Source organism: Leptinotarsa decemlineata, unplaced genomic scaffold, assembly GCF_025532065.1.
Source record: "Leptinotarsa decemlineata unplaced genomic scaffold, Ldec_3_MD MMD2_tig00000505_RagTag_RagTag, whole genome shotgun sequence".
Classification (NCBI taxonomy): domain Eukaryota; kingdom Metazoa; phylum Arthropoda; class Insecta; order Coleoptera; family Chrysomelidae; genus Leptinotarsa; species Leptinotarsa decemlineata.
Genome location: NW_027412549.1, coordinates 11855618 through 11882940, shown reverse-complemented (window position 1 = coordinate 11882940; position 27323 = coordinate 11855618). Strand labels below are relative to the sequence as shown.

The window sequence follows — 27323 nt, the reverse complement described above, 5'->3', positions numbered from 1 at the left end:
TGTTCACTGTCCATAGAAGTCATGAAAAATGCTACGGAGTGTTATTTACATGTCTAAGTTCAATGGCTGTTAATTTAGAATTATCTAGCTTTTTGACCACAGATTCTGAACTTTTAGCTATCAGATGACTGGTGGGAAGGAGAGGATGCCTACAACGCAATAACTCCGATAATGGAACCTATCTGAAAGGTACAGCTAAAGAATTAAAAGATTATTTGTTACAGATAGAATGGAATAAGATGGTGGGGGAAATTACTGAAAGAGGGAACCAGATCCCCGTAGCTCCTCAAAAGGGAGGATGTTGAGGAAAGCTGGGGAAGTCCGTGAAAATAGCCCTTCAAATAACATTGAAAGTCGACGACGTAGTCATTATAGTCGATGAAGATTCACCCAGAAATGCCTGGCTTAAAGGCATTAAATCCGCAGTTTTTCCTGACGGCGACGGCTGAGAGAAAACGGTTGATATCGATACGAAGTTGGGAACCTTTCGCCGACCAGCAATGAATTGCGGATTAGATGTGAGAAAAATGTGTAATGGGTTCCTCATTACTGAGAGGGAAAATGTTACATACCATTTTATAAACTGTACAGTTATTTTTTTGATGTTATTGTTCTTGTTAGCTATAAGAATGATAGACAAGTGAGGGAGCGGAGACTGAATTTGAATATGTAAGAAAGTTACAGATTTCATTAGATTGTAATTCAAGTAATAAGAACAGTACGTTTGAAGGTTACAAAGTACCTACAAAGTCTGAAATAGCTGAAATGTCAAAAATGACTGGATTGATGATGAAAACTGTGAGAAATAGTGAAGATTCATTTCTAATAATTTTGAACTATAATGCTACCCCAAAAACTGACCTTTCGGCTCGTAGCATTCCTAGCATTCTACTGCTTGAAAAAAGATCGAGAACGTCTTCGCCAGTTCTTGAGGAACTGTTGAAAGTAATGTTTCTTATAGGTGAGACCAGAAAACACATGGAAACTAATGAAATGAAGAGGGCGTGTAACGTATATTCCTGGATTACATTTTGTAGCATTACTATTTATAGTTGAGCTGCTTTGACAACATAGCACATGGGTGGTCGTTAGAAACCTCATCAAGAATATTCCTAGTTAGTTAGTACTGAATGTCGTTTATGACATTATAGGTAGAGGCAGGTTGTTCTACAAGTAGTTATTGTAATGGAGTCAAGTAGTGTTCAAACTTGGGCGATATTATTTAACCATAGTCACAAAAACAAGGATAAGATATTAAGATCCAATGAAATATTCCGAATAGTAGAGCTGCTTTCGTTCACCAACACATCGTTGATACACTCTGTAATGTGATCCGAAACAATAGATACCCGCCAAACCCGAAATCACCTTCTTCAAAATACACAATTGCTGATACACAATACTTACCGAATCGCGTATAATGCAGACTTAAAAAATATAAAGACTTGGGTGACAACAGAAGTTACAAAAAGCTTATTATCATTGACATCTATCTACCTGTCATTCTTAGAAATATATTCAAAAATACTGGGTGAGTTTTTGACACTGTTTAATATTTGATCATCATGAATTTGAATCTTCCAGATTCATTTAGTGGATATGATGTAATAAAAAATAATTAATCACTAAATGAAACCATTAATTTATCGAAATTTTACACTTTTGATTGTAACCTTTCTTGGGAGATAAATGTTTATAGTGTTGCAAAGTAAGTTCCAATTTGTGCCAATTTTGATTACTTAACCAAGATTTATAAAGATTATTTCCTTTTCTATACAATTATCATCAGAGGTTCATATGAAAAGAAAATGTTATTCAGGGTATGTTTACCACGAATATCAGAATCTGACATTTTGTATAATATATCTGAGAAAATATATCTGAGAAAAGCAGTCTTTATCAGTTCTAATTACGAGTGTAATTGATCTTGTGTGTGTTGGACATTTTCAATAATATTAGTGGAAAATATAGCCACAGCAAAACTTTCAATAGGACTTAAAAATCTGGATACCTAATAACTAACGCTCTCAGAGCTCTTGCTCTTGCCACTGACCAGACTTGTCTCAAAGTTTCAACAATTGGAGAATCTGGCGTTGCAACATTGATGATGAATGATGAATGTTTTGAAAATTAATTTGTAATTTATCTTGGTTACTTGAGTTGTGTTAGTAATATTTGTAAGTGTGTTTTTATTATGAAAATGATACTGATGGTATTCGCGATGTTAATGTTCTGTCGACATTATTGTTGTTAATGACTTAATTAAAAAAGCATTCCGTGTAGTAGAAGAGACCGTGGGAAATCGACCTTCACTCATCATATAACTTGATGAGACATATTTTTTATCAAATATAATTTATTAACAAGCATGATAATTTGTCTATCGAAAAGTTTACAAGCTATTTTATATGGAATTGATTTCAATCAATATATAGGTAACTATACCGATACGTTAACCAGTCAGAATTATTATCATAAGTAAGATATTTTGATTACAAACCAATTGTATAAAATGTTACAATTGGAACTATTTGATATGTGCGAGAGAGGAAGTAGAGCGTCTGAGGTCCGTGGGATAGAGCAGGACACAACATGGCAGCTGCACGCTATCCGTGAGTGACAGAGACAGCATTTGTTTACACTTGAGAGTAATTTTGAACTTCAATTTATTGTAACTTTATTTTCGATCACAATTTTTGTATTATTTCATATTATATACACTTACAGCTATGAAATATTCGATAACAAATAATTTGATACTTAGGTATATAAAAAAAATTCAACATTTTTTAAATTTTACAGCTAAATTAAAAAATTTGAAAATGATATAAAAATCTATATTTTTAATTTGAAATTAAATAAAGAATAATTTATTTATCATTTAATATTAAATAAATGCCATAAAGCAGCGAAGAATTAGTATTACTTATTAAATTTCAGTATACTTAAATAAATCATCAACATAGAGGAATAAAATTCAATACATTTATGTTACTAAAAGTATTTTTTAGAAAGTATATAAAATTCATTGATAAATTCAATATAAAAAAATTATAATTTTTATAATTCACTATCGGAATCATCTTCAGATTCTAATAATACTTCTTCATGTTCATTATCTATGATTTGTGCAATTTTTAAGAGTGTTTGGTTCACAATGAATCAAATTGTTTAAAATAATCAGCGTCTAAAAGCCAACCCCCGTTTTCAGGGCAAATTTTAAGCAATCTTGATCAGTCGCATGAAGCCACATAAAATTGAAATAAATCGTTCAGGAATTTTTTTGGGTTAAGAAAGACCAGCATGGTGGCAAATAACGCAGAATAACTTTTCATAAAATTTTTGCAGGCAAGCCTATACGATTGGTTTTGTAATTGAAGTATCTTACTTATGATATCAATTTCGATTGATTAACAGATAGGGCTATATTGACTTACCTGTTGAAATCTGCTTGACAGATAGTCATGAACAAAAATAAGGCATATAGTTGAGATGAAAATCATTCGGTTATAAAGAGAGTGAAGGTGATGAAAGGAAATGGATTGAAATTAATTCAATTAAAAATAATTATATAAACTTTTTGACAGGCAAGTTATCATAGGCATCTTTGTTAATAAATTATGTTTGTGAAAAAATATGTCCCATCAAGTTATCTGATGTGTGAAGGTCGATCTCCTACTGATAAAGTAATTTAGAATGTCTTCTGTATTGATACTTTGGCTTAACTTGACATGATAATGGAAATGACTAATGGAGATACAGAATATGCTGAAATTATGGAAGATTCAACATATATTCTAGAGATATTCGAGGATATTGTTCAAAAACTGTAACAGGCAAATCGAGACAAACCTATTTTCAATAAAACGAATATGCATTACAATTGGAAAGCTACAATTCTTGGCTTTATTTTTCCATTTCAAAGCTTTGACGGAACCTTCATTCGCCACACTTAGGCTTAATCGGTTGAAAAATATTGGTCATATGTTTTTCACTACTAGTGACAGTGATCCGTTATTTACCAAACACGAAACTTTTTCTGCAGCATTTAAAAAAGGACCTACATAAAGTGAGAACGTATTCGAGTGATATATTTGGAGACATCGTCTCCACTAAAATGATTTAGAAACAATTTGAACTTTTTTCTAAATGGTCTAGTCGTGAATAATTACGCACCATACAATGTAAAACTTGTGCGTTGTGCGTTACACAGCCTACCATGTTACCCACCTAGCAGCAGGTCGCACAAATACCTATAAAGATTCACATATGTCACCAATTTCAATAATATCCACCTGTCTCTCTAAAAACAGATATGGAAGTGAATTGCACATTCGATATGTTATACACTAATACACAGAACATTGAATTATATTTTTGGTTTTTCTGTCTGTGAAGTTTTTATTTTATGAGAACTTTTCAGACTTCAAATGGTATCGAAAGAATATTCAGCAACAATGTTTCAATACCATGATACTGAATTCAAGTGAAACCTGATGTGATTATTTCTCATACTTTTTCAGATTAGCAGTAGCCAAAGAAGTCATAAAAATTAATCACTGAAACTTTCAACTTACCTTAGAGTTTTCTAGAACTTCTACAAGTTTCGTTGTCTTTGGATTCAAAATGTCATATGTATACTCATGGATCTTACAACTTTTGATTGTCATACTAACTTCAGGAATTTTTATCTGGAAATATAGCACAAGAAAATTCGATTATTGGAAAAAACGAGGAGTATTCAATCCTCAGCCAGTCCCTTTTCTGGGAAATCTTTCTGACATTCTATTTATGAGGAAAAACCTCGCGGATTTGATAAAGACACTTTATTCCACAACAGATTTGCCGTACCTTGGATTTTTTGCATTTGATGAACCCTATCTGATGGTTAGATGTCCTAAACTGATTCAACGCGTCCTAATTAAAGATTTTTCATACTTTTCCGATAGAAGCGTAGCTACACCTCCACATGATGAGATTATGGCGAGTTTCACATTCTTACAAAAGAATCCAGCTTGGAAAAGAACTAGAAACAAACTCACCCCTGTTTTCTCATCGGGAAAAATTAAACGTATGTTCACTTTTGTGAATAGCGTGGGCGAGAATTTAGTTGACTACTTACAGAAAAATTTGGGAGATATCGAAGCAAAGGAAGTGGCGTCTAAATATTCGACAGATGTCATAGCAAAGTGTTGTTTCGGAATTGAATCCAAGTGCTTTGACGATGAGGATACAGAATTTCGAAAATTTGGGAGGAATATGTTTGATTTCTCTTGGAGGAATGCTTTTGCTTTCGTAATTTATTTTTTCAGACCACGGTGGGTGGGTACTTTTCGAGTTGATTTTATAAACCAAAGTTCTATAAAATTTTTTTGCCAAGTATTCTCAGAAACCATAAGCTACAGGAAGCTGAGCAAGAGGAAAATGGGGGATTTTGCGGATTTGATCAATGACTTGAAGGAGGCTAGTCAGACACGCGAATCAGGTAATTGATTATTTTTTACACTCAGTTTTCTGAGAGCACAATGGATTCCACTGTTGATCAGTTACATTATTTGAATTTCAAATTAAATCGAATCTTTCATGCCTCACGCGCCGTTTACAACTGCCGTGTATATTATTGAAGGCGATGGGGCAACGGCGAAGTTCTCTGGTTGTCGTTACAGTACATACTACATACTGCATCATCCAAGGAACGGGTCTCCGGTTTTATTCCATCTGTGTTGGACGTGGCTTAGTTCATATTAGTTGCATTTATTGGCCTGATACATGTACAGTTCACTGCAGGTAGCCAGAATGTATCTATGTTCATGCTCTCCTCTTCTCTTCTGTTAAAATTGTCTTTATATTTTTGAATTTATACCACCTCCCTATTTATTTTTGGATAGTAGCTCTAATTGCTCAAAGAGCACTTGAGTTTGTTCGAACGCAATAACGTGAGGGCCTTCTCTGAGTGTATATTTGACTATTGCTGATTTGTTGATATTTTCAAGTATGTCCGACAAACTACTGTGCTGTGAGGATAACTAGAGCACTGCTCCCGTTGACTCATCGTATTTGTTGATGCCTAATGCAAACGAAACGTTGATCATAACCACTTGCAGATTACGGCCAATAAACCTGATAAATAACTTTATTCCTTGATTTCATTTGAAATATATGATAATCATATTTAGAAGTTCGATCGAATGTTAGAACTTGGTTATGCTCTAGTCTACAAGAAGTTATTGTTTTTCGATGTAGAAACTTTCTGCGATGAACGAACTGCCCCACAACCTACGAAACTGACCCCACTCCTTAAAAAACCGACCCAACTTCGTGAGGATTTTTAATATTCCAAAGTTAGAATAGACTATACAGGGTGTTTCTCCAGAAATTGCTTCGCTAGATATCGCTAAAAGTTTTATTAGGAAAATTATGAAAATTTGCTACTATTAAATAATTTCATCGAACACTTCGGATTATACCCGAAAAAGCAAAATCTATAGTTGCAATTGACCACTTCGGGAAGCCTTGTTCATCTTGGATATTTAAGGATTGGGTTCTCTGTCGACCCCATAGATGGCGTTTTCATGAGGGAAAATGTCAGCATCTTTATTTACTTAGGCTTGTTCTTCAAGGGCAGTTTGGTAAGCAATCTGTTTGAAAAATCTGTTTTTCCGTTAATCAGTTGTCGCCCCCATACGAACGACAACTCTCAGAAGTTGAAAAACTTGTGCGAGCTAAGGACTAACGAGGTCTTACCTTTTAACGTGTGATTTCTAACACGGTTGTAGACTCATCCCAGCTTCAACCAGATAAATTCTCTCGAAAAAAATATCTGGTCGAGGCAGGAATCGAACCCATGGCCTTCCGATCGTGAGTCGGGCGCACTACCACCGCTACCAATTCCTCAATGCATTCGTGGTTCAGCCTATCACCACTGACGAGGCATATGACGAGTCGAAACAGCGCTGTCTGGTGTTAAATTGTGAATGCGTTGTGTTTGTGGTCGGTGTAGGCTTCAGACTATGACCCAGTTCACACAGAACGCACGTCTGGCAGAGACGCGGCGCGGACCTTTGTCCCTTCCGTGTCTCTCCTATGTAAACAAATGGTCTAATGGTCACAGAAGTAACGTGGCGTGGGCGGCCGCCTTCACGCTCTCTCTTCGACTCTTTGCAGTCTCTCGTGGCGTATAAGAAGGGGCACTCCAGTTATTTGCCATGTTTTTCTTCGTGTTCATCCTCAAAAATGCGGGACGATGTAGACTTCAACATACAATTTTGCGAAGAAGTTCACAAATATCCTTGTTTATTCTATTTTGATCTTGCTGATTATTGCCCAAAATCAGGCCTGGCAGGTTAGTAAAGTCCTTTCTCGCCACTGTCCCGCTCCTCTGTGTCCATCAAATATGCTACGCTTCCGCCACGTCTGTGCCATGCAACAGCCTCGTCTCTGCCAGACGTCGATTCTGTGTGAATTGGGCCTAAAGACAAACGAGGCGGTTTGTGCCGAGTCGGTTTCAGAGTTTGGCACCGCTTTGTTGAACCCGACAAATTTGTATTCCGCATATTAGTAGCGTTGAAGGGATAAGAACAAAGAGATGTCATATCCATAATCGTTTGTATATGGGTCTTCAGTCACTTGAATTGAAATACAGAGAATTTGGGAAAACCTTTTGAAAGAGGTGGAATTTGAACTCATTCACTCATCCCATAAGTGTGTTTGTGACTCTCGTAAATGTTGGTGAGATTAAAAATTCTGTGGATTTTAAAATTCGAAATGGAATTATAGAGCTGGATGATAATGGTCTTTGCAATGGTATATGACCTGGCGTTTGCTGAACAATTAAAATAATTGTTAGATTATTTTTAGAGAATGATGAGAATGTTCGAAAGTAGAAGGGAATTATTATTTTCAACTGCCATAGTGAATTCTGAGTCTTAAATATGGATGTAGTATGTTCATCCACGTGCTTATTGTTTTTGATTTTTAAATCCTGTTTTTCCGATTATTCTCACGTCTTTTTTTCTATCAATCTCTCAATAATATGTAACTTAATATTTCGAGGAGCCATTACAATCACTTTGTAATTTCTCCTCTCCTCTCTTTGTATTTCTAAAAAACATTCCACTCCGTTAATTGAAGATGGAAGTTGGCCTTTTGTTATGTTCAACCCATTGAATCTATTCTACATTCTGATTTTTGTCATGAAATTGTTCATTTTTGATAACAACATGAAAATAATTTCTTCTGAAACACATAACGAAATAGTAACCTCGAAATATTGTTTTTTGATAAAAAAAATATTGTGATGAAAAACACCAGAGGCTCTCATAGTATGCTTTATTATTATTGTCTCATTATTATTGACGAAACGTGACCTGATAAATATAGTGCGCATAAATTTTGAATTATATAAAAATGTATTCTTTTGAAAAAATAAAAATGAGTGTTTGTGAAATAAATAAGATTCAAGTAGTGAATCACAAGCTCTACCATTGCTGTTATTTTGACCTGTAGGTCAGTAAGTCAAGCCAGAATTACTGTGAATATACGATAATTCGACTTTGGACAGTGTTTCAAAAATATTTTTCCATACACTAAAAATGAACCATATTTTACTGTCGATAATGAATATATTAATAGAATTGTTTGCGCGACCGTAAACAAATATTATCAATAATCCATTGCGTCTAGACATCTATTTTGAGCTATTTTATATATTCATCCTGCGTGGATACATCAAGTTAGTTACAAGTGACCAATCATAAATTATATTTCTGTAACATTTTCTGTAACTCGGAAGTAACTATCGTTTCCCCTTTTCATTTAATAATGTTATCTGAAGGTTATTTTTCTCCAGAGAATTTCATCATAAATATAACTCAACTAATTAATATTAAAATATTCTTGAATACATTTTTGGAGCAGTTGATGCTTAAACAAGTCGAACATTTTTCAACATGGTTTTGCCAACGATACGTGTTTTCTATGGATCTCCTGATACTAATTTCTGAATTGATCAAAATCTGAAATGCACGAATGTGTGTTCTTTCGCGTCGATGCACATAGAAAGGACGACGGGTGGAGACGAGGCGCGGACGTGACGCAGAAGTTTGTCTTCGTGTCTTTTCTATTTTAATAAATGGTCCGAAGCGTATAGAAGCAATGTGGTGTCACGTCAGTTCATTCCGAGAGCATCTGGCATACAGACAGACGGGTCGAAAACTGAACATTGAACGGGAGCTGGAATATATTTTGTGAGGAGAAATTTCCAATTCAGTTTTCCGTTCGGTCAGCACATATCAGTTTTCTAGGCTGAAATGTATGCAATCCTGCTTTACTTAATGATTATTGATTTGAGGCCTCAACAAACTGAGAAGATCAATATTTCCACAGTCATCAAGACTGCTTTGGGAAACTATCAGGTATTAAAGGTAACGAAAAAGCTGATGAGTATGCCCTTCCATGTATAGGTCTTGAACCAAATACAGGGGTCACAAAATCTTTGACATGGAATCAGTTGTAGAAGTGGGTCTATAAGAATTATAAAAAGTACTGGAAAAATAAATCCGGAAATACACACGGACTATTCAAGAATAAAATTGTATCGAAAAAACAAGGGTCAGATCAAAACAAGTGCTATACTTCACACTGTTCATTAAGAGGATACCTGAACCAACTAGGACTGAACAACAGATACCATAGCTGGGGCAATGCAAAGGTGCAAATACAGCTCCCAGGAGGCAAATAGTTTACTGATAACAAGAGATAACAAATTTATGAGTAAACGATATTCCTATGAATCAAAGATAACCATGCACATGAGAAATTTTTGTTTCAGCAGAATCTGAAAAAACCTTTGAATCATCACAGGGGTCTCTGATTTTGGCACCAATGAGGTCGGGGGCATCAGCTTGTGAAGAAATTTGATATTTCTATCTCTCATATTTGACGTTCACAAAAAAATTCGCTAGGACTCATCGATTTCCAGTTTGAGGAGAACATTTTTTGATCACATTTTAACTTTTCAACTCTGATATAGGAGTCAAGTGATACTTCGCTCAAAACGTCATCCATTTCTCTTTCAACGCTATCAAGACATATAACTCTCGATCGTGGTACCATCAAAAACAATATAGAAGCCCGAACTGAAACGTTGGTTCTTTCTCAAATCCTGTTGTCTTGATACTTTTGATGTAACCTGGGTATGGTGATGAAGATAAATGTTCACTGAATTTGCCTAATCCGTTTATGTAACAAAAACTGATAAGTTCCTGCAATTTTTTAATGAACGACGTTTATAAATGTGTCGGGTTTGTTGGCCGTGGTCTGCAGGTTTTTATACCTATAATCATGATGGACTTTATCGAAGACGATTATGCAACGGACGAAGTACTCTGGTTATTCTTAAATCCGATACTACATAGTTGCTTTGGGTTCTCGATTTTATTTCTTTCGTGTTGCGCCTCTTTTCGTTTTCATTATTGAATTGAACAACATGATACGAGAGCAATTAAGTGCAGGTAATCAGATTTCATTGATACGGATTTCCTCTTCCATCCGAATGCAATTATTTCTATACTTCTGAATTTCTATTGCCCCCTATACAGTCTGTGATAGTAACTCTGGGTTCTATCGAGAACTTAGGTCTCTTTAAAAGTGATAACATACGTATTTTTTCTAAGTGCATGTTTCGCTACTGCTGACTCGCCGATATGCCAGAAGCGACAACTTCTTTCGTGTTCAGGGTGCCAGGTATTTACACTTCTCTACGTGGTTCCAATATCGAACAATCCACAGCTACAAGGGATTCTTTGAACTCCCGATGTTGCTGAAGGCTCTCTGGGTTGTTTATTTATGCTTAGACTTTCTCTGATGGTTTCAATTTACCTGCATATCGATTTCCCGTTGTGTTTCTCTAGAACTTTTTCGATACTGTCGGTACACTTTTCATATTGGCAGGAGAGTTTTTTGATTGGCAGGCTTTGACATTCTTTTTCTGAGCCGTTCAACCCTCTTGAAAATAGCATGGCACTCTCAGCGTTTTTCAAATCATTGAAATCAAAAGTGAAAACTATCGAGGAGAGATATAAGGAAACGTATAAGAAAATGAATATTTCGAAATGAATTTCGAAGTATTAACCTCTCCCAACTACCTACACAGTATGATCTAGTAAACGTTTGTCGCAAAACAACTACTTCTCTGGTTAATACCACACTGGTTATTGAATTATATCCGATAGACATTTATGCAAGATTCCTCACAGAGGCTCGTCTCGCAGATGTTTTTTGTTCATTCAGCAGCAGGATCATGCTGAAATTATTCAAGTAGATCACCTGTAGACCGCGGTTTCGAGGTATTACCTCTCGTCAGTAAAGGAAAGATCCTACCCAGACAGCAAAGTGTCTGGGACTCGATTGAGCTCAACACGGTTTCGTTAGAAAAGTCTCCGCATTCTCTATTCAACAATGTTATCGCTTTCAAGTTCATTGCAACAATTAAGATAAAAAAATTGAAATCATGTGGTTACCGAAATTCGATAAAATACACAGATATTGATAATAAGAAAGTAATCAAAAGCCATAGCAAAGTTCTTTTTAGATGGCATTTAAAAAAAACTGTAAATAAATAACGTTAGTTTGAAACGCCTTTTCTACTTATTTTGTATGTTACAACATAAGCTGTCAATATTTTAATTTAAGTTTAAAGTGAATTGATGGATGTAGCCGTTACTACGTGGTAGGAGATCATAATGAAAAGAGAAATGATAATTTCTAAGTTTTTTACCACTTTTAATTGTAACTAACGTTATTGCAGTTTCGTCCTATATGGACATTCTCAAACTAATACAATAGTTTATTGTAGTTTATTGTATTAGTTTGAGAATGTCCATATAGGGCGAAACTGCGGTAACGTTAGTTACAATTAAAAGTGGTAAAAAACATAGAAATTTTCATTTCTCTTTTCATTAAGTTCAAAGTTCGTTAACTACAACTCTGACAAATTGTTAGATTAACAGAAATGCATAAAATAACAATTTTACAAACGATTGGTTGCGGAGATAAAACTCGAACACAACAGGAAGTAGCTCGCCTATTTCATGGGAAATTTCCTAATTTACCGCCCATATGTCAAGAAACAATAAGCAAAATAGAGAAGCAGTTTCGCGATCTTGGTCATGGGGGGCAGATAAAAAAAGCAGCTGCCAATGCAATGATGTGATGCTTGAGTTTGAGCAAAACCCGCATACATCGAGTAAACAGGCATCTACTACATTTAATGTTAGCCATACATCGATAGTAAACATATTTAAAGAAAATAAAATGCATCCCAATAAAATGATATGTACTAAGGAGCTTATGGAAGACGATTTTGATAGAAGAACTTATTTTTGTGAGCTAATGATGTACTTGTTGGATAACACTATCATTCAATTAGAAGATGTTATGTTTTCTGACGAGTGTAGTTTGTCATTTAATGGTCATGCTAATCGGCAAAATTGCTGCTACTGGTCAACGAAAAATCCTCACTGGACGAGAGAAAAACACCTGCAATACCCTCAAAAGGTTAATGTTTGGGCAGGGATTGTAGGAAACCATACCATTGGTCCCTTTCTCATTGAGGGTAACTTGAATGGCGATAATTATTTGGCACTACTTCAAAATTATGTCATTTCAAGTTTAGCAAATTTATATCCTGATCTAGGAAACCCTCAAGTTCCAGTGAAACGATATGGTTTCAGCGAGATGGAACACCACCACATTACCAAGTTAATGTCTGGCAATACCTCGATACAACATTTTCCAATCGGTGGACAGAGATTTTATGATTGATTGAATGGCCAGCGCGATCACCTGATCTTTCATTATTAGATTTATTTTTATTGGGATATGTAAAGAGAAATGTGTACAAAACTAAACCTTCAGATTTGAATGACTTCAAAAAACGAATAACGCTTGCGATTAGGTCGGTCACGCCTGATATGTTAAATATTAGAAGATAGTTTTATTTGAGACTAGCTTCTACCCGCGGCTTCGCTCGCGGGTAACAAAAGAAAATAACAATAAATATAGAAAAATTCCAAACAGCTGAAACTATAGTTAATTGGATAGGATTGTATATTGTCGTGACTGTGAATAATACGGTGCGACGGTAAACAATTTTTTTATCCTACATGAAATTTTTTTTTATTATGTTACTTGTAATACCTCCAAGAAAATGTGTACAAAATTTCATGATGATCGGTTGAGTAGTTTTCGCGTGAAACCGTAACAAACAAACTTACATTCGCATTTATAATATTAGTAGGGATTAGGATGATGCCAAGACGTTCGCGGTGAACATTTTGAACGTGTATTTTATTAAAACATACATAGTTTTTTTTCGTTTTCTACATTTCATTACGTTTTCCATTAGATTTTAGTTTTTGAGTGTATTTTATAGAATGTCGGTAACCACATGTTTTTAATTTATTTTATCTTAATTGTTGTAATTAACTTGAAAGCGATAACATTTTTGAACGATATTTCACAAACCTATACCTCCCATTTGAAAAAATGAGGGTTGTAGCTGTCATTCAAAGGGGGTTGAAGGCAGGGGTGGCATTTTCACTTTGTAGAATGTCAAATTATATTTACATTTCATGTGTAACCGAAATAATGAATTTTTTCCATTTGGCTTTTACACACTTTGTATGAAATCTTCGTCTGAGAGAAAGATTGTCAACTAGTAACAACTTCATCTCGTGAACCATTCGAAATTTATTTCAAAATATTTATTTCCTTATACATATGCATCCCTCCTCGATGGTTTTCACTTTTGATTTCTGTTTGAGTTTTGATATATGGGCTGTTTCTTCTCCGTTTGGGGCTTCGTTCACGAGATGGAGTTGTTACTAGTTAATAATCTTTCACTCAGACGAAGGTTTCATATACAGTGCATGGTTCGGGAGCTACAAATTATTTGAGTTGAAAACGGGAAACCCTGAATAACTTTTGGAACAATGATTTTCAGGAAAAATGAAAAAAACACTCCAACAATAATATACAGGGGGACACATTATAACATATTCACATTATATATAACTTTCCCTATTGCAGAGCATGTCACCATTTTTCAAAATGGATCAATTGTTTGCATTATCAGATGTTCCATGATGTTTAATCCAGGAAGAAATATACGACACAAATACGTTTCTGAATTATTGAACAAATTCATGGAAACCGGATGTGCTAACAATAAAAAGCATAACCGTTCAGTAGTTGTCAACGATAAAGCTATGTGTACTGCAGTTTCAGGGCATGTTGGACTAATGGAAAAATCGCAATCTCTCACTAAGTTATCTCCAGAATCAGGAATCAGTCGTACAAATGTTTTCAAGATCCTTCATAAGTACAATTTTTTTTCCATATAAGATTAGTCTAGTTCATGAATTGAACGAACATGATTTCGACAGACGTATCGATTTTTTGAAAGTCTCACTGAACGGATCAAATTGCATCAGAATTTCTTGCATGAAATTTGTTTTTCGGATGAATTTACGTTTAGTTTGAATGGAGAGGTGAATCGGCAAAATTGTCGATATTGGAGTGATACGAATCCTCATCTAAACCGTCAAGTTTAAACCTAATGACCGCAAAAAATGAATGTTTGGGCAAGAATTTTCGGTGACCACTTCATAGAACCTTTTTTTATCGATGATTATTTGACTAGTGATAAATATTTGGATATGTTGGAGAATCGAATAACACCGTGCATCAATAGGGCAATTGAGGAGGATATAAATTTATTTGAAAACGAAATAATTTTTCAGCAGGATGGTGTACCTCCTCATTGTGCAGCTCCAGTGCGATAATTTTTGGATGCTCATTTTCCTGGTCGCTGGACTGGCAGAAGAGATCCTACATAATGGCCAGCAAGTTCTCCAGATCTCACTCCTGTAGATTTCTTTCTATGGGGTCATTTGAGTCTGAAGTGTATGAGATAGAATTAACAATATTAAAAGATTTGAGACAGACTATCATGAAGCATTGCAGAGAAATAACTCCCAAGATTTTCAACCATATGAGGGCGGGAGTGGAAGCTCGTTTGTACCATTGTATGGAAATTGGTGGAAATGTTTTTGAACATTCACTATAGAAATTTTTATCGTTGTTCAGTTATCAGATTTTGAATCAAGAATTGATAAAAAAGCTCTTTTTCTGATTTATTGCTTCCATATTTGTATCTAGAACGAATATTTCAGAATGTGGCCTCCTGTATAATTGTTGACCTGTTTTTTTATTTTTCCTGCAAATCATTGTTTCAAAAGTTATTCAGGGTGGCTCGTTTTCAACTCAAATAATTTGTAGCCCCGGAACCATTAACTTCAGACCATGTGTCTCATACTTCGTCGAAATCTTGTCATCATGGAGCATCGGATAATGCGAAACAATACAGGGTGATCTATTTAAAAAAATGATGACATGCTCTGGGGATGCGATTGGGGAAGTAACATTAAATGTGAATATGTCAACTGTATACTATTGTTGACGTGTTTTTTCAATTTTTCCTGAAAATCATTGTAGCAAAAGTTATTCAGGGTGGCTCCTTTTGAATGGAATGCACTGTATGTAGCGGAGCCGTGTTGAAAATAATCGAGTCCTAGACATTTTGCTGTCTGGGTAGGATATTTCCTGTACTGACAAGAGGTAATACCCTAAAACTGCGGCCTCCAGGTGATCTACTTGAATGCTTTCAGCATGGTCATGCTGCTGGATGAACGAGAAACATCTGCGAGACTATCTTCTGTGAGGAATCTTGCATAAATACCTGTCGGATATAATTCAATTTCCAGCGTGATATTAGCTGGAGAAGTGTTTTTTTTTCGACAAACATTTACCAGACCCTACTGTGTAGGTAGTTGAGAGAGATTAATATTTCGAAAATCATTTCCAAATATTCATTTCCTTATTTAAATGATTGAGTTCTTTGGGTAGACTCTCGTGTACACAGATTTGTTGGGGGTATCTCACCTGAAGTTTCAATAACCCCCCCCCCTTACTTGCCGTGACTGGTGATTGGGGTTCTTGTTGGTTTCCTATACATTCTGACTCAAAGTTTGATCTTAGCTTTTATGGGAAAGATGTAGCCCTTGTCAACAAAGAGCTATCGGACTTGACTATATCGAATTTGGAAATTCGATATAAATAAAACCAAATGTCTCGGCGGATACGATGAAAACCACGATATGCATCTTCACCAAATAACATTTATACAAATACAATAGTTTCGGTGATACCCCGAAACATATTTCGCCCCAGTATGATAGGAAAACATTGGTAACGGACTTCATCTATGACTTCAGCCTCGTGAATATCAAATCGGGGATTCCGTAAGTTATTGCTGAGGAAATCCGTGTTGGAACATCAAGGATCTTGAATTTCACTAGTTCGGACTTCCATTGTCTACTATATAAAATGATTTGAAATCCCTGGAACAACTAAAAAAGAAGAATTGAAAAATGATCAGCTGAAAATAACAATTATATTAAGCAAAATTAACCTGAAATGAAATAATAGTGAAATAAAATACAAGTGAAATAGAACAATTGAACAAAAATAAATAAAAATAAAGAAATGAAAAAAGTTATCACCCGAAGACGATTGTAGATACTAACATTCGAAACGTCGTGAACTAACGTGACTTGGAATCTTTCAACTTTTTATTTTTATTTTCTTTTTTTCATTTCTTTATTTTGATTTATTTTTGTTCAATTGTTTCATTTTACTTGTATTTTATTTCACTATCATTTTATTTCAGGTTTATTTTGCTTGATATAATTGTTATTTTAAGCTATTCATTTTTAATACTTCTTTTTTAGTTGTTTCAGGGATTTCAAATCATTTTATATAGTAGACAATGGAAGTCCGAACTAGTGAAATTCATCATGAAACATTGTCAATCACCATCAAGGATCTTGATTGGCGCAAAACCACTTGAGGCGAACACAACACTGGAAGAAAGAGATTAGAGAAAATTACCATCTTATTAGATACAGGGATGTATAGGTAACTCATTCGATATCCAACCACCAATATTCTGAAAAGAACGAATAATCTTCTGAATGATTTCATAAATTTCATTATTGACTAATTTCATAGTAATTTCATAAAATACAGCTTACGATTTGATCTTCACGAACTTTATTTTTGAAAACTATATTACGACATATTTCGCTATCCAAATAGCTTTTTCGTAACGAGAAGCTACTGTCATAGCAAAACATGTGATTATTTTTTGAAACTAAAGTTAAGTTGAAATCGTAAGGTTTAATTTATGTGAAGGACGAATAATCTTGTCTATTTATCTGGTTTTGTTGATAATTCGAAAACGCTGCTCAAAACCACAATAGGTTCAGCTACTTTTGAGCCGCTCACTGGAAAAATAGAGCCTTTCGTTAAAGACTCAGGACATTTTATTGAGAAGACGAAAGATATGAGATTAGATCCAGCAAACATCCTAGTGAGCTTCAATATAGTCTTTTTGAATACAATGGTTTCGGCAGACAAAAACGCTCTATTCGAACATTGTTTATCATTGGCGTAGTTCCAGTGGGATGGTGCTTTCTATCCACAAATGGATCAGAACGCAATGGTCAGACTTTCAAGTCCTATGGTAGCAACCTTTTTTATGGGAAAATTCAAAGTGCCTTAGCGAACGTGAAACCATATTATTGACTGCGTAACGTTGATGACACGTTCGTTGTATCAAAGTAGTTACTATCCAAGACTATTTAGAAAAGCGATATAAATTCAGGAAGAGAAATGATTTCAGCGGAAAGAGATCAACATTAATGAAATCTGGATACATAGCTCTTGTATTAGGTCTTTCAATCCAAACAATATGAACGAAGCCCGTCACTGATAAAATAAATTGAGAGCCTACTTTGAGGACAATCAGAACACTGTGTCCGTTGCCGCATGGCCTTTATTAATGAATACGGCAGTTGTGCCCCCTTTTCAATTGAATGTGAAAAATAATAATAACCATTTTCAGCCCTGAACGAAGCATATGGTCAAGCCATAATGTTTTTCGCAGCAGGATTTGAAACCACAAGTGCCGCTATATCTTTCACTCTTCATGAGTTATGTCTCAATAAAGATATACAAGATAATCTCAGAAAGGAAATATCTGAAACTATCGGAAAATACGGCGAAGTTACTTATGAAGCAATCCAAGAAATGAAGTATTTGAGGATGTGTATTAACGGTGAGTGTTTCCTACATAAATATTGAAGCATTGAACGTATCTGGCAAACTCTGAAATGTTAAATATGATAACTATTTATTAAGGTGGTGTCTAGGTGCTAATGTAAAATCATTCCATCATTATTTTTGATAGAAACATGTCATATTGAATTGAGTGAATTCTTTTCGCAGAAACCCTGAGAAAATATCCAATAATACCATTTTTGGATCGTATTTGCAAAGAAAATTATGAAGTACCAAATACCAATTTAATAATTGAGAAAGGAACACCAATATACATTCCTATATATGGATTGCATATGGATGGAACACACTTCCCAGATCCTGAAAAATATGATCCAGATAGATTTCTAAAGAAAAATATCAATGGAGCTGGGTTTGTTTACATTCCATTTGGAGATGGACCCAGAAATTGCTTGGGTATGTATCTTTGTATTTTGTATCTTTGTATCTTTGTATTTTGCTGTGACAGATAGCAAGACATCTGCAAAAGGGCGGTCTAGATGATTAAGGGAAAAAGATATTACATATAAGTGGAAAGCTATCTCAGTGTCAATGAGAGTATTTGGATTATCTTTGGTTATTTGGGATAATTCCTAACTTCACGGAATTATTTCTTTCAATGTATTCTCGTAGAGTATACATTTATATCTTCAATCCACTAATGATCAATCTCAAGCGAACATGTGTTACGGGCACTTGGTATACACAAAATGATATATGTGAGTGAAACCTCTGGCGTGAAATGAATCTATTGAAAACATTTTTCCAACATCAGAACAAAAATTACAGTCTCTCGACGCGCGTATCGCTAATCAAGTTAGCGTCCCTAGTTATTATGACTGAATTTCACTACTGTGTTAGTGTTTTTATATGCTAGTGGCCTAATTACTACCTTTTATTGCTCCTATACTGAACTATCGTTTTTTTGATACCTTTAATTTGTTATGTATTTCTTCTATGTTGGTGACTATCCCCTATATTTTTTCTTAACTATTTATCTGTTTCTTATTTAGAATAGGGAATATGCATAAAAAATAAAATAACCTGATTTTTTTTCCTGAGCTTTTAAGGTCCTAGTATTACACCCAGTTCGTTATTTTTTAATTTAATATGTATTTAATTATTTAAAACATAAATCAAAAAGTGAAAAATTTACGAGCGAAATTCATTTTTGTAAAATTCCTCACCATTGGTCGAAATGAAACGTGACGTCATACGGCATGTCCTGTCAGTCACCTGTGATTTATTTTCATACATTCAGGTTGTGTTGGAGAGAAAAATTGGTTGTATTGCTATTCTAGCTTAGTTTTCTATTATTCTAATGTCAAGAAATACTAAGCGTCATCAACAGCAATGACGGATAACGGTTTTGTGAAAGCACAGTCGGATAATCTTGCAAAAATAGATGCATTCATGATGACCACATATTTTGCGTCAAATCCGGATTTTACATCTGCTGAGGTTAAGGGATTAAAAGCTGCAAGGTAATTATTGTTAAACATGGTATTTTTAATCTAGTAAATCTCTTTTTATGCATACATGCACTTATAAAATTATTTCCCTCAATATATTCATTGTATGATATACGTAAATAAGGTTATGAACTTCAAGGTTATGAAACTTCATCTGGTGTACTTTTTATAGTGTTTGGACACATTGGTACCATGCAATATCTATAAAATGGCTTTTTTTCTTCTTCCATGATTAATACACGACATTTAAACTAAAACACCTTGGTAACTATCAAACTAACTCTCAATGTAAACAATAAACTGACAGGACGTGCCCTATGACGTCACGCCTCAAGTGCGCGAGAAATAAGAGCGTTTGAACTTGTCAAATTAAACCAATATTTTTAAGATTGTATGAAAAAATAATTACTTTTCTTACAGCTATGTTTATTTTTTTTATATATCAAAATGAAGTGAATATTGAATGAAAAAAAATTAAAAAATTGTCTGCATATTCCCTATTATAACGAAGGGCTGTTTGAAATAGGACTTTTGTCGCTATTCATATGACACATTCCATAATTTTCGATTTCTGAGCTTCCGAAGACATCCAGAAATCTGTTGTCATGTACGGTCTCGGCATATTTTGAATATTTATCACTTATTCTATGGTCGTTCTCTATGGTATGTTAGATTTCTTCGGTCTATGAAACAAAACATGCAAAACATTTTCCTCGTAGCGAGCTAATATAGTCCGTTTGGTTTGACCAACATATCACAATCTTTGCAGCTTATTTCGTAAATCCCAGACTTTTCTTTTTCCAATATCTTGTCTTTTGGACTGCCCAACACTTGTTGAAGTGTAAGTGCGGTTTTGAAAGTTACTCTTACATCCAATTTTGTTAATGATCGGACCAATCCATTGGTGTATTTGGATTCATAAGGAAGCACTATGAATTTTGAAGCTTATTTTTTTCGAAAATTCAAGGCATTACGAAGATAATCCCTAACTTTTCGTTTTCTAATTAATTCATCCATTCTATTTGATGGATACCCGTTGCTTCAAGCCACCTCCTTAACAACTTCTTTCTCAATCTCATACCTTTTTTTGCTCAAGGGAAATGTGAGCAGTCTATGGACAAGAAATTGTAGTCCCGCCAAATTTTTGTTGTGGGCAACGATATGAGCAGTCAGGGATATACCTGAAAGTTGTTGAAAATAACAAAAAAATACCATTCCTGTTATCCATTCCAGTTATCACCCGAAGACGATTGTGGATACAACAATCGAAACGTCGTGAAGTAACTCGGCTTGAAATCTTTGAATTCTTAATTTTCATTTCTTGTTAACACTTTTTAATTTTCATCTCGTGTTAATAGTTCAATTTTTTGATTTTTTGATTGCTACTTGTGTTTTATTCCATTGTAATTTCAGTTTTTTTGGTTCATATAATTGTTATTTTTCAGCTGATCTTTTTAATTTTTCATAGATATTTCAGGGATTTCCAATCAATTTATATCATACTAGACAATGGAATTCCGAACTAATGAAATATTCCCGGATGTACTAGTTATCAAAAATGTCGATAAGGGTCTAGATCTAGAGTTTGATGTATATAGAAAAAAGCACTTTCAGGTATATCCCTGGCAAGATTACTGCCCACAACAAAAAATAGCAGGACTACAATTTCTTATCCATAGACTGGCATGAGATTGAGAAAAAAGTTGTTAGGGAGGCCGCTGAAAGCAGAGGGTATCCATCAAACATAGTGGATAGATTAATTAGATAACGAAAATTCAGAGAGTTTCTTCGTAATGCCTCAACTATTCGAAAAGAGAAAGATGTGAACCATGTGAACCTATATATACCAATGGGTTGGTCTGATCATTCAAAAAATTGAATATAAGAGTGACTTTCAAAACTGCACGTACACTTCAACAAGTGTTGGACATAGGAGCATTTTTCCCTTGCTGTAGCATTTTTTATTCTACTATACATTTAAAATAATTCGAGCTATTTTTCTCTCGGTCTTCTCCACCCGCCTTCAGTATTCCATCTGATATTCCACTTTCTTCCGCACTTGCAGTATTTTTCAATTTCTTCATTGTCTCCTTCACCTTCTCAGCCTCGGGTCTTGTATTTGTCATTTTCTTATACTTCTTGATCTATTTTCATCTCTCCTTTTTCCATCGTTTAATTAATCATGGAAATTCTCTGCCCATTTACTTAACTCATCTGTTGTATCGTGCAGGAGTAAGCCTTTTTCATTTCTATTGAAAATTGTACGGTTTTTTGTAGGCACTCGTGTTCTTTTAATTCTCGATAAAAGTTTTCAACTTCTTTCCAGGTGTATTTTTCTTCAATTATTTTTTATGAACTAACTGACCCGTTAAATGATGAAAACTAATAACACTATCCATGATAATGAATAAACGACTTTCACAACCATTTATCATTTATGGACGTGTTTCGCTAATACCGGTAGTTACCGAGGAAGCTACGGCGTTAGCGAAACGCGTCTAGAAATTATAAATTTTTGTGAAAATTATTTAATTATTAAAATGGATAGAATTATTTTTTTGTACTCTCTTTTTAATCTGTATTATGTAGACAGCTTTCAGCTTCATATATAATTCCAAAATACTAGGGATTGATTCTCGAAAATGACTGACGATTTTGCCTTAATCTGACTCTTGCAGTAGGGTACAGAAATTATACTAAATATATGAGGAGAAATGATGATGAAATATCAGTATAGAATCACAACCTTGACAACAATGTTTTCGTTTAAATGCAATAATATTGCTGATAATTTAGTCCCTACTATTATGGAATTGTACTATTTTGCTTGGTATTATTTAATTCTTTTACTTCGAGGATGTCCCCACCCCCCTTGTCAGCAAAAGTAAGCAAACCTCTCACCCCCCCATGTTTACGTAAACATTGTAATATGCATTTTTCTTTTAATGTATTCTGTTTTTTATTGATTCATGAACATCAGTTATAACTCTAGAAATAAAAAAATAGATTTAAGATGTACTGTAACGTACATTATATTCATTTAAACAAAACATTTTTGACCAGGTATTCAACAAAGAGTATGGTACAAATATTATAATCTCAACTGATATTACGAACAAAACGAACTTTGAAACAGTTTTCAGTCTATGACACCCGAATCGATGATTCTAAGTTTTCAGTGACATTGGATGTTTGCTGCTCAATGTTATGTGTCTACTCACATTCATCCGATTTTGGAAAGTCTACGCCGTTCTCATCGAGCCATTAAACATCGTGGTCCTCCAAATTTTGAAAAATGTACATTAGTTCATCAGCACTACGAGCAGCGACTCTCAAAGGCCTAACTTTGGCATATGTGTAGGTGTTTACTTTTTTATGGATCTTCTCGATGTGATGATTTAGTGACTTGACGGAAGCACCGTATAGTGCTTTACTTTTATATGGTGACGAAAGCATGATACGTTTTTGCATGTTCGACCTGATAGCTTCAATTTTATCGTCGGGTCGGACAAAAATAATCGTAAGGCATTTGCAGGAAATCTTTGAGAGCAGCATTTAAGTGCAGCATCCTAAACCCAGTCATGAACTGTTTGTTTTACTTTTACTGGTGGTGGAAGAAACCTGTTGTCTATTAATCTGAAGAGGCCACTTCTTTCATAGTTTGAAGCAAGTATTGGCTTTCACGCACATGTTCTGTAAACCATTTAATGTGTGAGAAGGGTTTGCTCTCGGCTGTTGATCTGTATTTTTTGTGTTCTCGAATTGTGAATTTACTTCAGTGCAGAATCTGCATTGTACCCCTGTCTTAGGGTCTGTTTGCAGTCATCACAAACCAATTTATCTTTTTCTAATTTCTGTTTCTCCAATGATGGCTGTTAGAATCTGCGACCACTCTTCTTCTATGCTGTCAAAAATTGTTCTCACCAATCTTTTATGTATTTTTTTCTTTCATCTTTTCTACGACTGTTTCATGTTTATTTGATATGTTTTCTTTTGTTTCTTTTTCTTGCCTTTACTAGTATATCTTGTTTCAGTTTCACCATTGTTTATATGTGGCCACTGTCGGCATCTGCTTCTCTATGACTTTCACAATTGGTTACTGTTTTATTATGTTTACCATCAGATAAATCCACGATACTCTAGGCATATTTTTGAGATCAATTATTTGGGTCATCAGTAGAGATGTATTAGCAGCCCAAGTCATTCCACAATCTGAAAAATGAACAAAGCCTAATTATTATTATCTTCTGAAGTGTAATAATAAGGAATCTGAAAAATCTGTCGTATTCATGAATTTCGCCTACAAATTGAATGGAAACAATGAAATTTCTATATTTAGCTTTCTTTAGATATTTGGTATTTGGGAAAGTGATCCTTTTATATTCTAAAAACACAAAAATGACTGACTTGAGCCGAATGAAATTAAGAATAATTATAACACAATTATTGAAAAAAAAATCAAATCCAATTGTGTCACTTTCTACCTACCCACTTAATGACTGAAAATTTCATCTGTGTTTTGGTAAAAACTAATCAGAAATTTAAACATTGGAAAGAAATTTCAAAAACAAACTCATTAGAATGAGCATGTAGTAGGAAAAATTAGTGAGTTCTCGTATACAGTCGAATACTTGAATCTATTGATTTCCAAGCATTTCAAAATATAGAGTTTCAAACCTTTCTCTTCCAGAAGTAACGTGTTATAGTGGCGGTTGAACTCATGCCCCTATGCCAAAAGATGGTTTAGACATGTGAAATTGATCATTATTTTCAAGAAACTACTGACATGCTCCTTCATTTTTTTGCAACATTATTATTTATTGGCCAAACGAGAAAAACCTTTCTCTAAAGAATAAAAGAGCATACAGAAGTGGTTTTTTGAAAGTGAAGACCAATTCCTCTTTCTAAACTGTTTTTTGGCAGAGTGTCACATATGAATCTCAATGTTTTCGAATGACTGGAGATCCAAAGATTTGAGAATTCGGAATATTTACTGAATTACCAAATGACTGGATACTTTCCCTTTATTTTTTTCCAATTTTGACATTGGTAATCAGTTGTTACGAAAACTGGGTAATTTCTTTGCTAATGTTGAAATTCCTGATTAGTTTATACCTATACTCAGGTGAAATTATCAATTATTAGGAGGGTAGAATATAATGTTTTTCAAATTGTTGATTCATATAAAGCATTATTTCGGTGGAATTGAGGTAGTATGAATACCATTGTATAGTGAAATACATGTTGGGTTTTTGGGAACTCTTTAATGAAAATCTTACCATAAAATGTTAAATGATTAATATTATTTTCGTTTTTCCAGGTGAAAGATTTGGACTGTTGAGTACGCAAGTGGCTTTAGTTCATATCATTTCACGATTTGAGGTTGAAAAATGTGACAAGACACCTGACCCTGTGGAATTTGAACCAAAATGTATAGCTGTTCTGTCTAAAGTTGGTCTTCCAATGATACTGAGAAACTACGGGGCAGAAATCAACTAAACACTGAATGCTGCTTTTGAAGTCGTAATTATTATTAACCTTCCTTGAATTTGTATTTAACCCATCAATTATATGAATATTCAGTAATTTTCCCAAAAAAAAAACAGGAACATAATGAAAATTAAATCAGTTTGATGATACTGTGTCAAATTATTTATATGAAAACGATTTATTGTTAAACGTAAATTGAAGAAAAAGAAACAATAAATTGATGGATGTAGCCGTCACTACGTGGTAAGAGATCATCATGAAAATTGGAAAATAAAACTTCCTCCTATGTTTTTTATCGCTTGTATTTGTAACAAACATTATCGCAGTAACGTCATATACGAACATTTTAAAAAGTTTATTGCATTCGTTTGAAAATGTCTGTAGGACGAAACTACAAACCTTAGTGACAAATACAAGTGGTAACAAAACATGAAAAGTTTTATTATCCAATAAAAAAAAGTACTTTCTTCGCAAGTAATCAAAAGTTAAATCAGTGAACGATATTATGTATATTCAGCAGTTACGCTACTGCTATATCGAGTGATGTCTCCACAAGCTTAGCAAGTCCCCAGAAATTGCTCATTTTTATTCTCAAATTCTTGTTTTATACATTATTTGATAATAGAAACTTTTAGAAGCGGAGAAAAAATTATGTATATCGTCCAAACAATAGTCGTATGCATGTTATTCATATAAAAAAAGCAGTTTCATATGGCTATTTCCGAAAAGTTTTCTTTTAAATCAATTAAAATCAAAACAGTATATTGAAAAAAACATATTTTTGGCTCTCTACTTCTACAATGTTCATATGATAGTAGTTGTTTCGAGAGGGCTTTTTTCATGATATACATATCTTTATCAAGAGTTCATTTTGAAATTATTTGCGTTTTGGAAGCTTCACACATTTTTTGTACGTATCTCTCTTTGAAAAATACCCCTTCCAATTTGAACAGTACCTAAGATATTCACATAATAAGCAGGGCACTAAAGTCAAAGTTGTTTTCGATGGATATAATAATGATAGAATTGAAGCGTGAAGAGAATTTGTAGGTACATAAATGATACTTCAGTCGAATATTTGAAGGAGGCATACCTTCACAGAGAAATATTTAGAAAACAACTACAGGCTGCGTCAGTTTGATTGGTTTCGAATAGTTATGTGTCAACTCGTTGTTGCTTTTGATGAACTTACAAGTAAACTCTAAATTTGAGATATGTTAATTTGAGCAGACTCCGATTCTACCTGAATGGCTCGTATGGGAAAGACGTGTTTCACTGTGCTGTCATAAAAGTATTGTAAATCTGTAAATGATTATTATCTTATAAGCTTTGTTAGTGAGTAGTGATTGTGCACAAAGAATCATTCCATATTACATCGCTGAATTGGTTCTTGATTTGCATCATTAAACAAAATTTGAATATGGGTTCTCGAGTCAACAAACGGGGCGAGGAAGATCTGTAGATGTTAGTCAGAAGAATTTATTAACCAGGTAACCTATCACCATAACAGACACTTAATGAAAAATTTGAGAAAGAAATTCAATTGTTGAAAGAAAAATATGAGAGTATGTTGATGAACTTGAAAAATCAAGAAATACAAATAAACACACTCATGGAAAAACAAGAGAAATATGAACAGTACCGAAAAATTCGAAATATCATAGTTTATGGTGTTTCAGAGGGAAATGATGAAGACTGTTGTTCAGAATTAATTAATATTTTTAACACCAAAATGAAACTGCATATTGATCGTATAAACATTGAGAATTGCTATAGAATGAAACCGTCGAATTTGAATAAACCCAAACTATTTTTGTGAGATTTACCACGAATAATATTAAAAATGATGTTTACTATAAGAAGAATTCTCTGAGAAACACTGGGATTATTATCAGAGAGGATCTAACAAAACATCAGCATCAAATTGTCACGGATGCTATCAGAAGATTTGGTAATAATGGAAAAATATGGATCAACCGGGGAACTATTTTTATCAAAATCAACGAAAAAGCAAATTTATCTAAAATAAATTCCTTAGGTGATCTTGATATACTTTCTATCTGGATATTTATTCTGTCTTGGATCATTTATATATATATATATATATATATATATATATAT

At 34.1% G+C, this 27323-nt stretch overlaps 1 protein-coding gene and 1 long non-coding RNA gene across 2 annotated transcripts in view; one reads left to right on the top strand and one right to left on the bottom strand.

Annotated features, from left to right (window-relative positions):
• The window catches only part of LOC141481777 (uncharacterized), a 31291-nt gene extending 6256 nt beyond the window's left edge, over positions 1 to 25035 (bottom strand). Inside the window, exon 1 of the long non-coding RNA XR_012465169.1 lies at positions 22934 to 25035. This is a non-coding gene — a long non-coding RNA (uncharacterized lncRNA). The remainder of the gene's footprint in view (positions 1 to 22933) is intronic.
• Positions 150 to 25351, top strand: LOC111514941 (cytochrome P450 6k1). The gene is made up of 5 exons (XM_074173945.1): positions 150 to 1531; positions 4524 to 5485; positions 18026 to 18238; positions 18409 to 18657; positions 25033 to 25351. Exons 2-5 carry the CDS (start codon positions 4627 to 4629, stop codon positions 25209 to 25211), a joined length of 1500 nt encoding a protein of 499 aa, XP_074030046.1. The 5' UTR covers positions 150 to 1531; positions 4524 to 4626; the 3' UTR covers positions 25212 to 25351.
• Positions 25352 to 27323: the final 1972 nt, after the last annotated feature.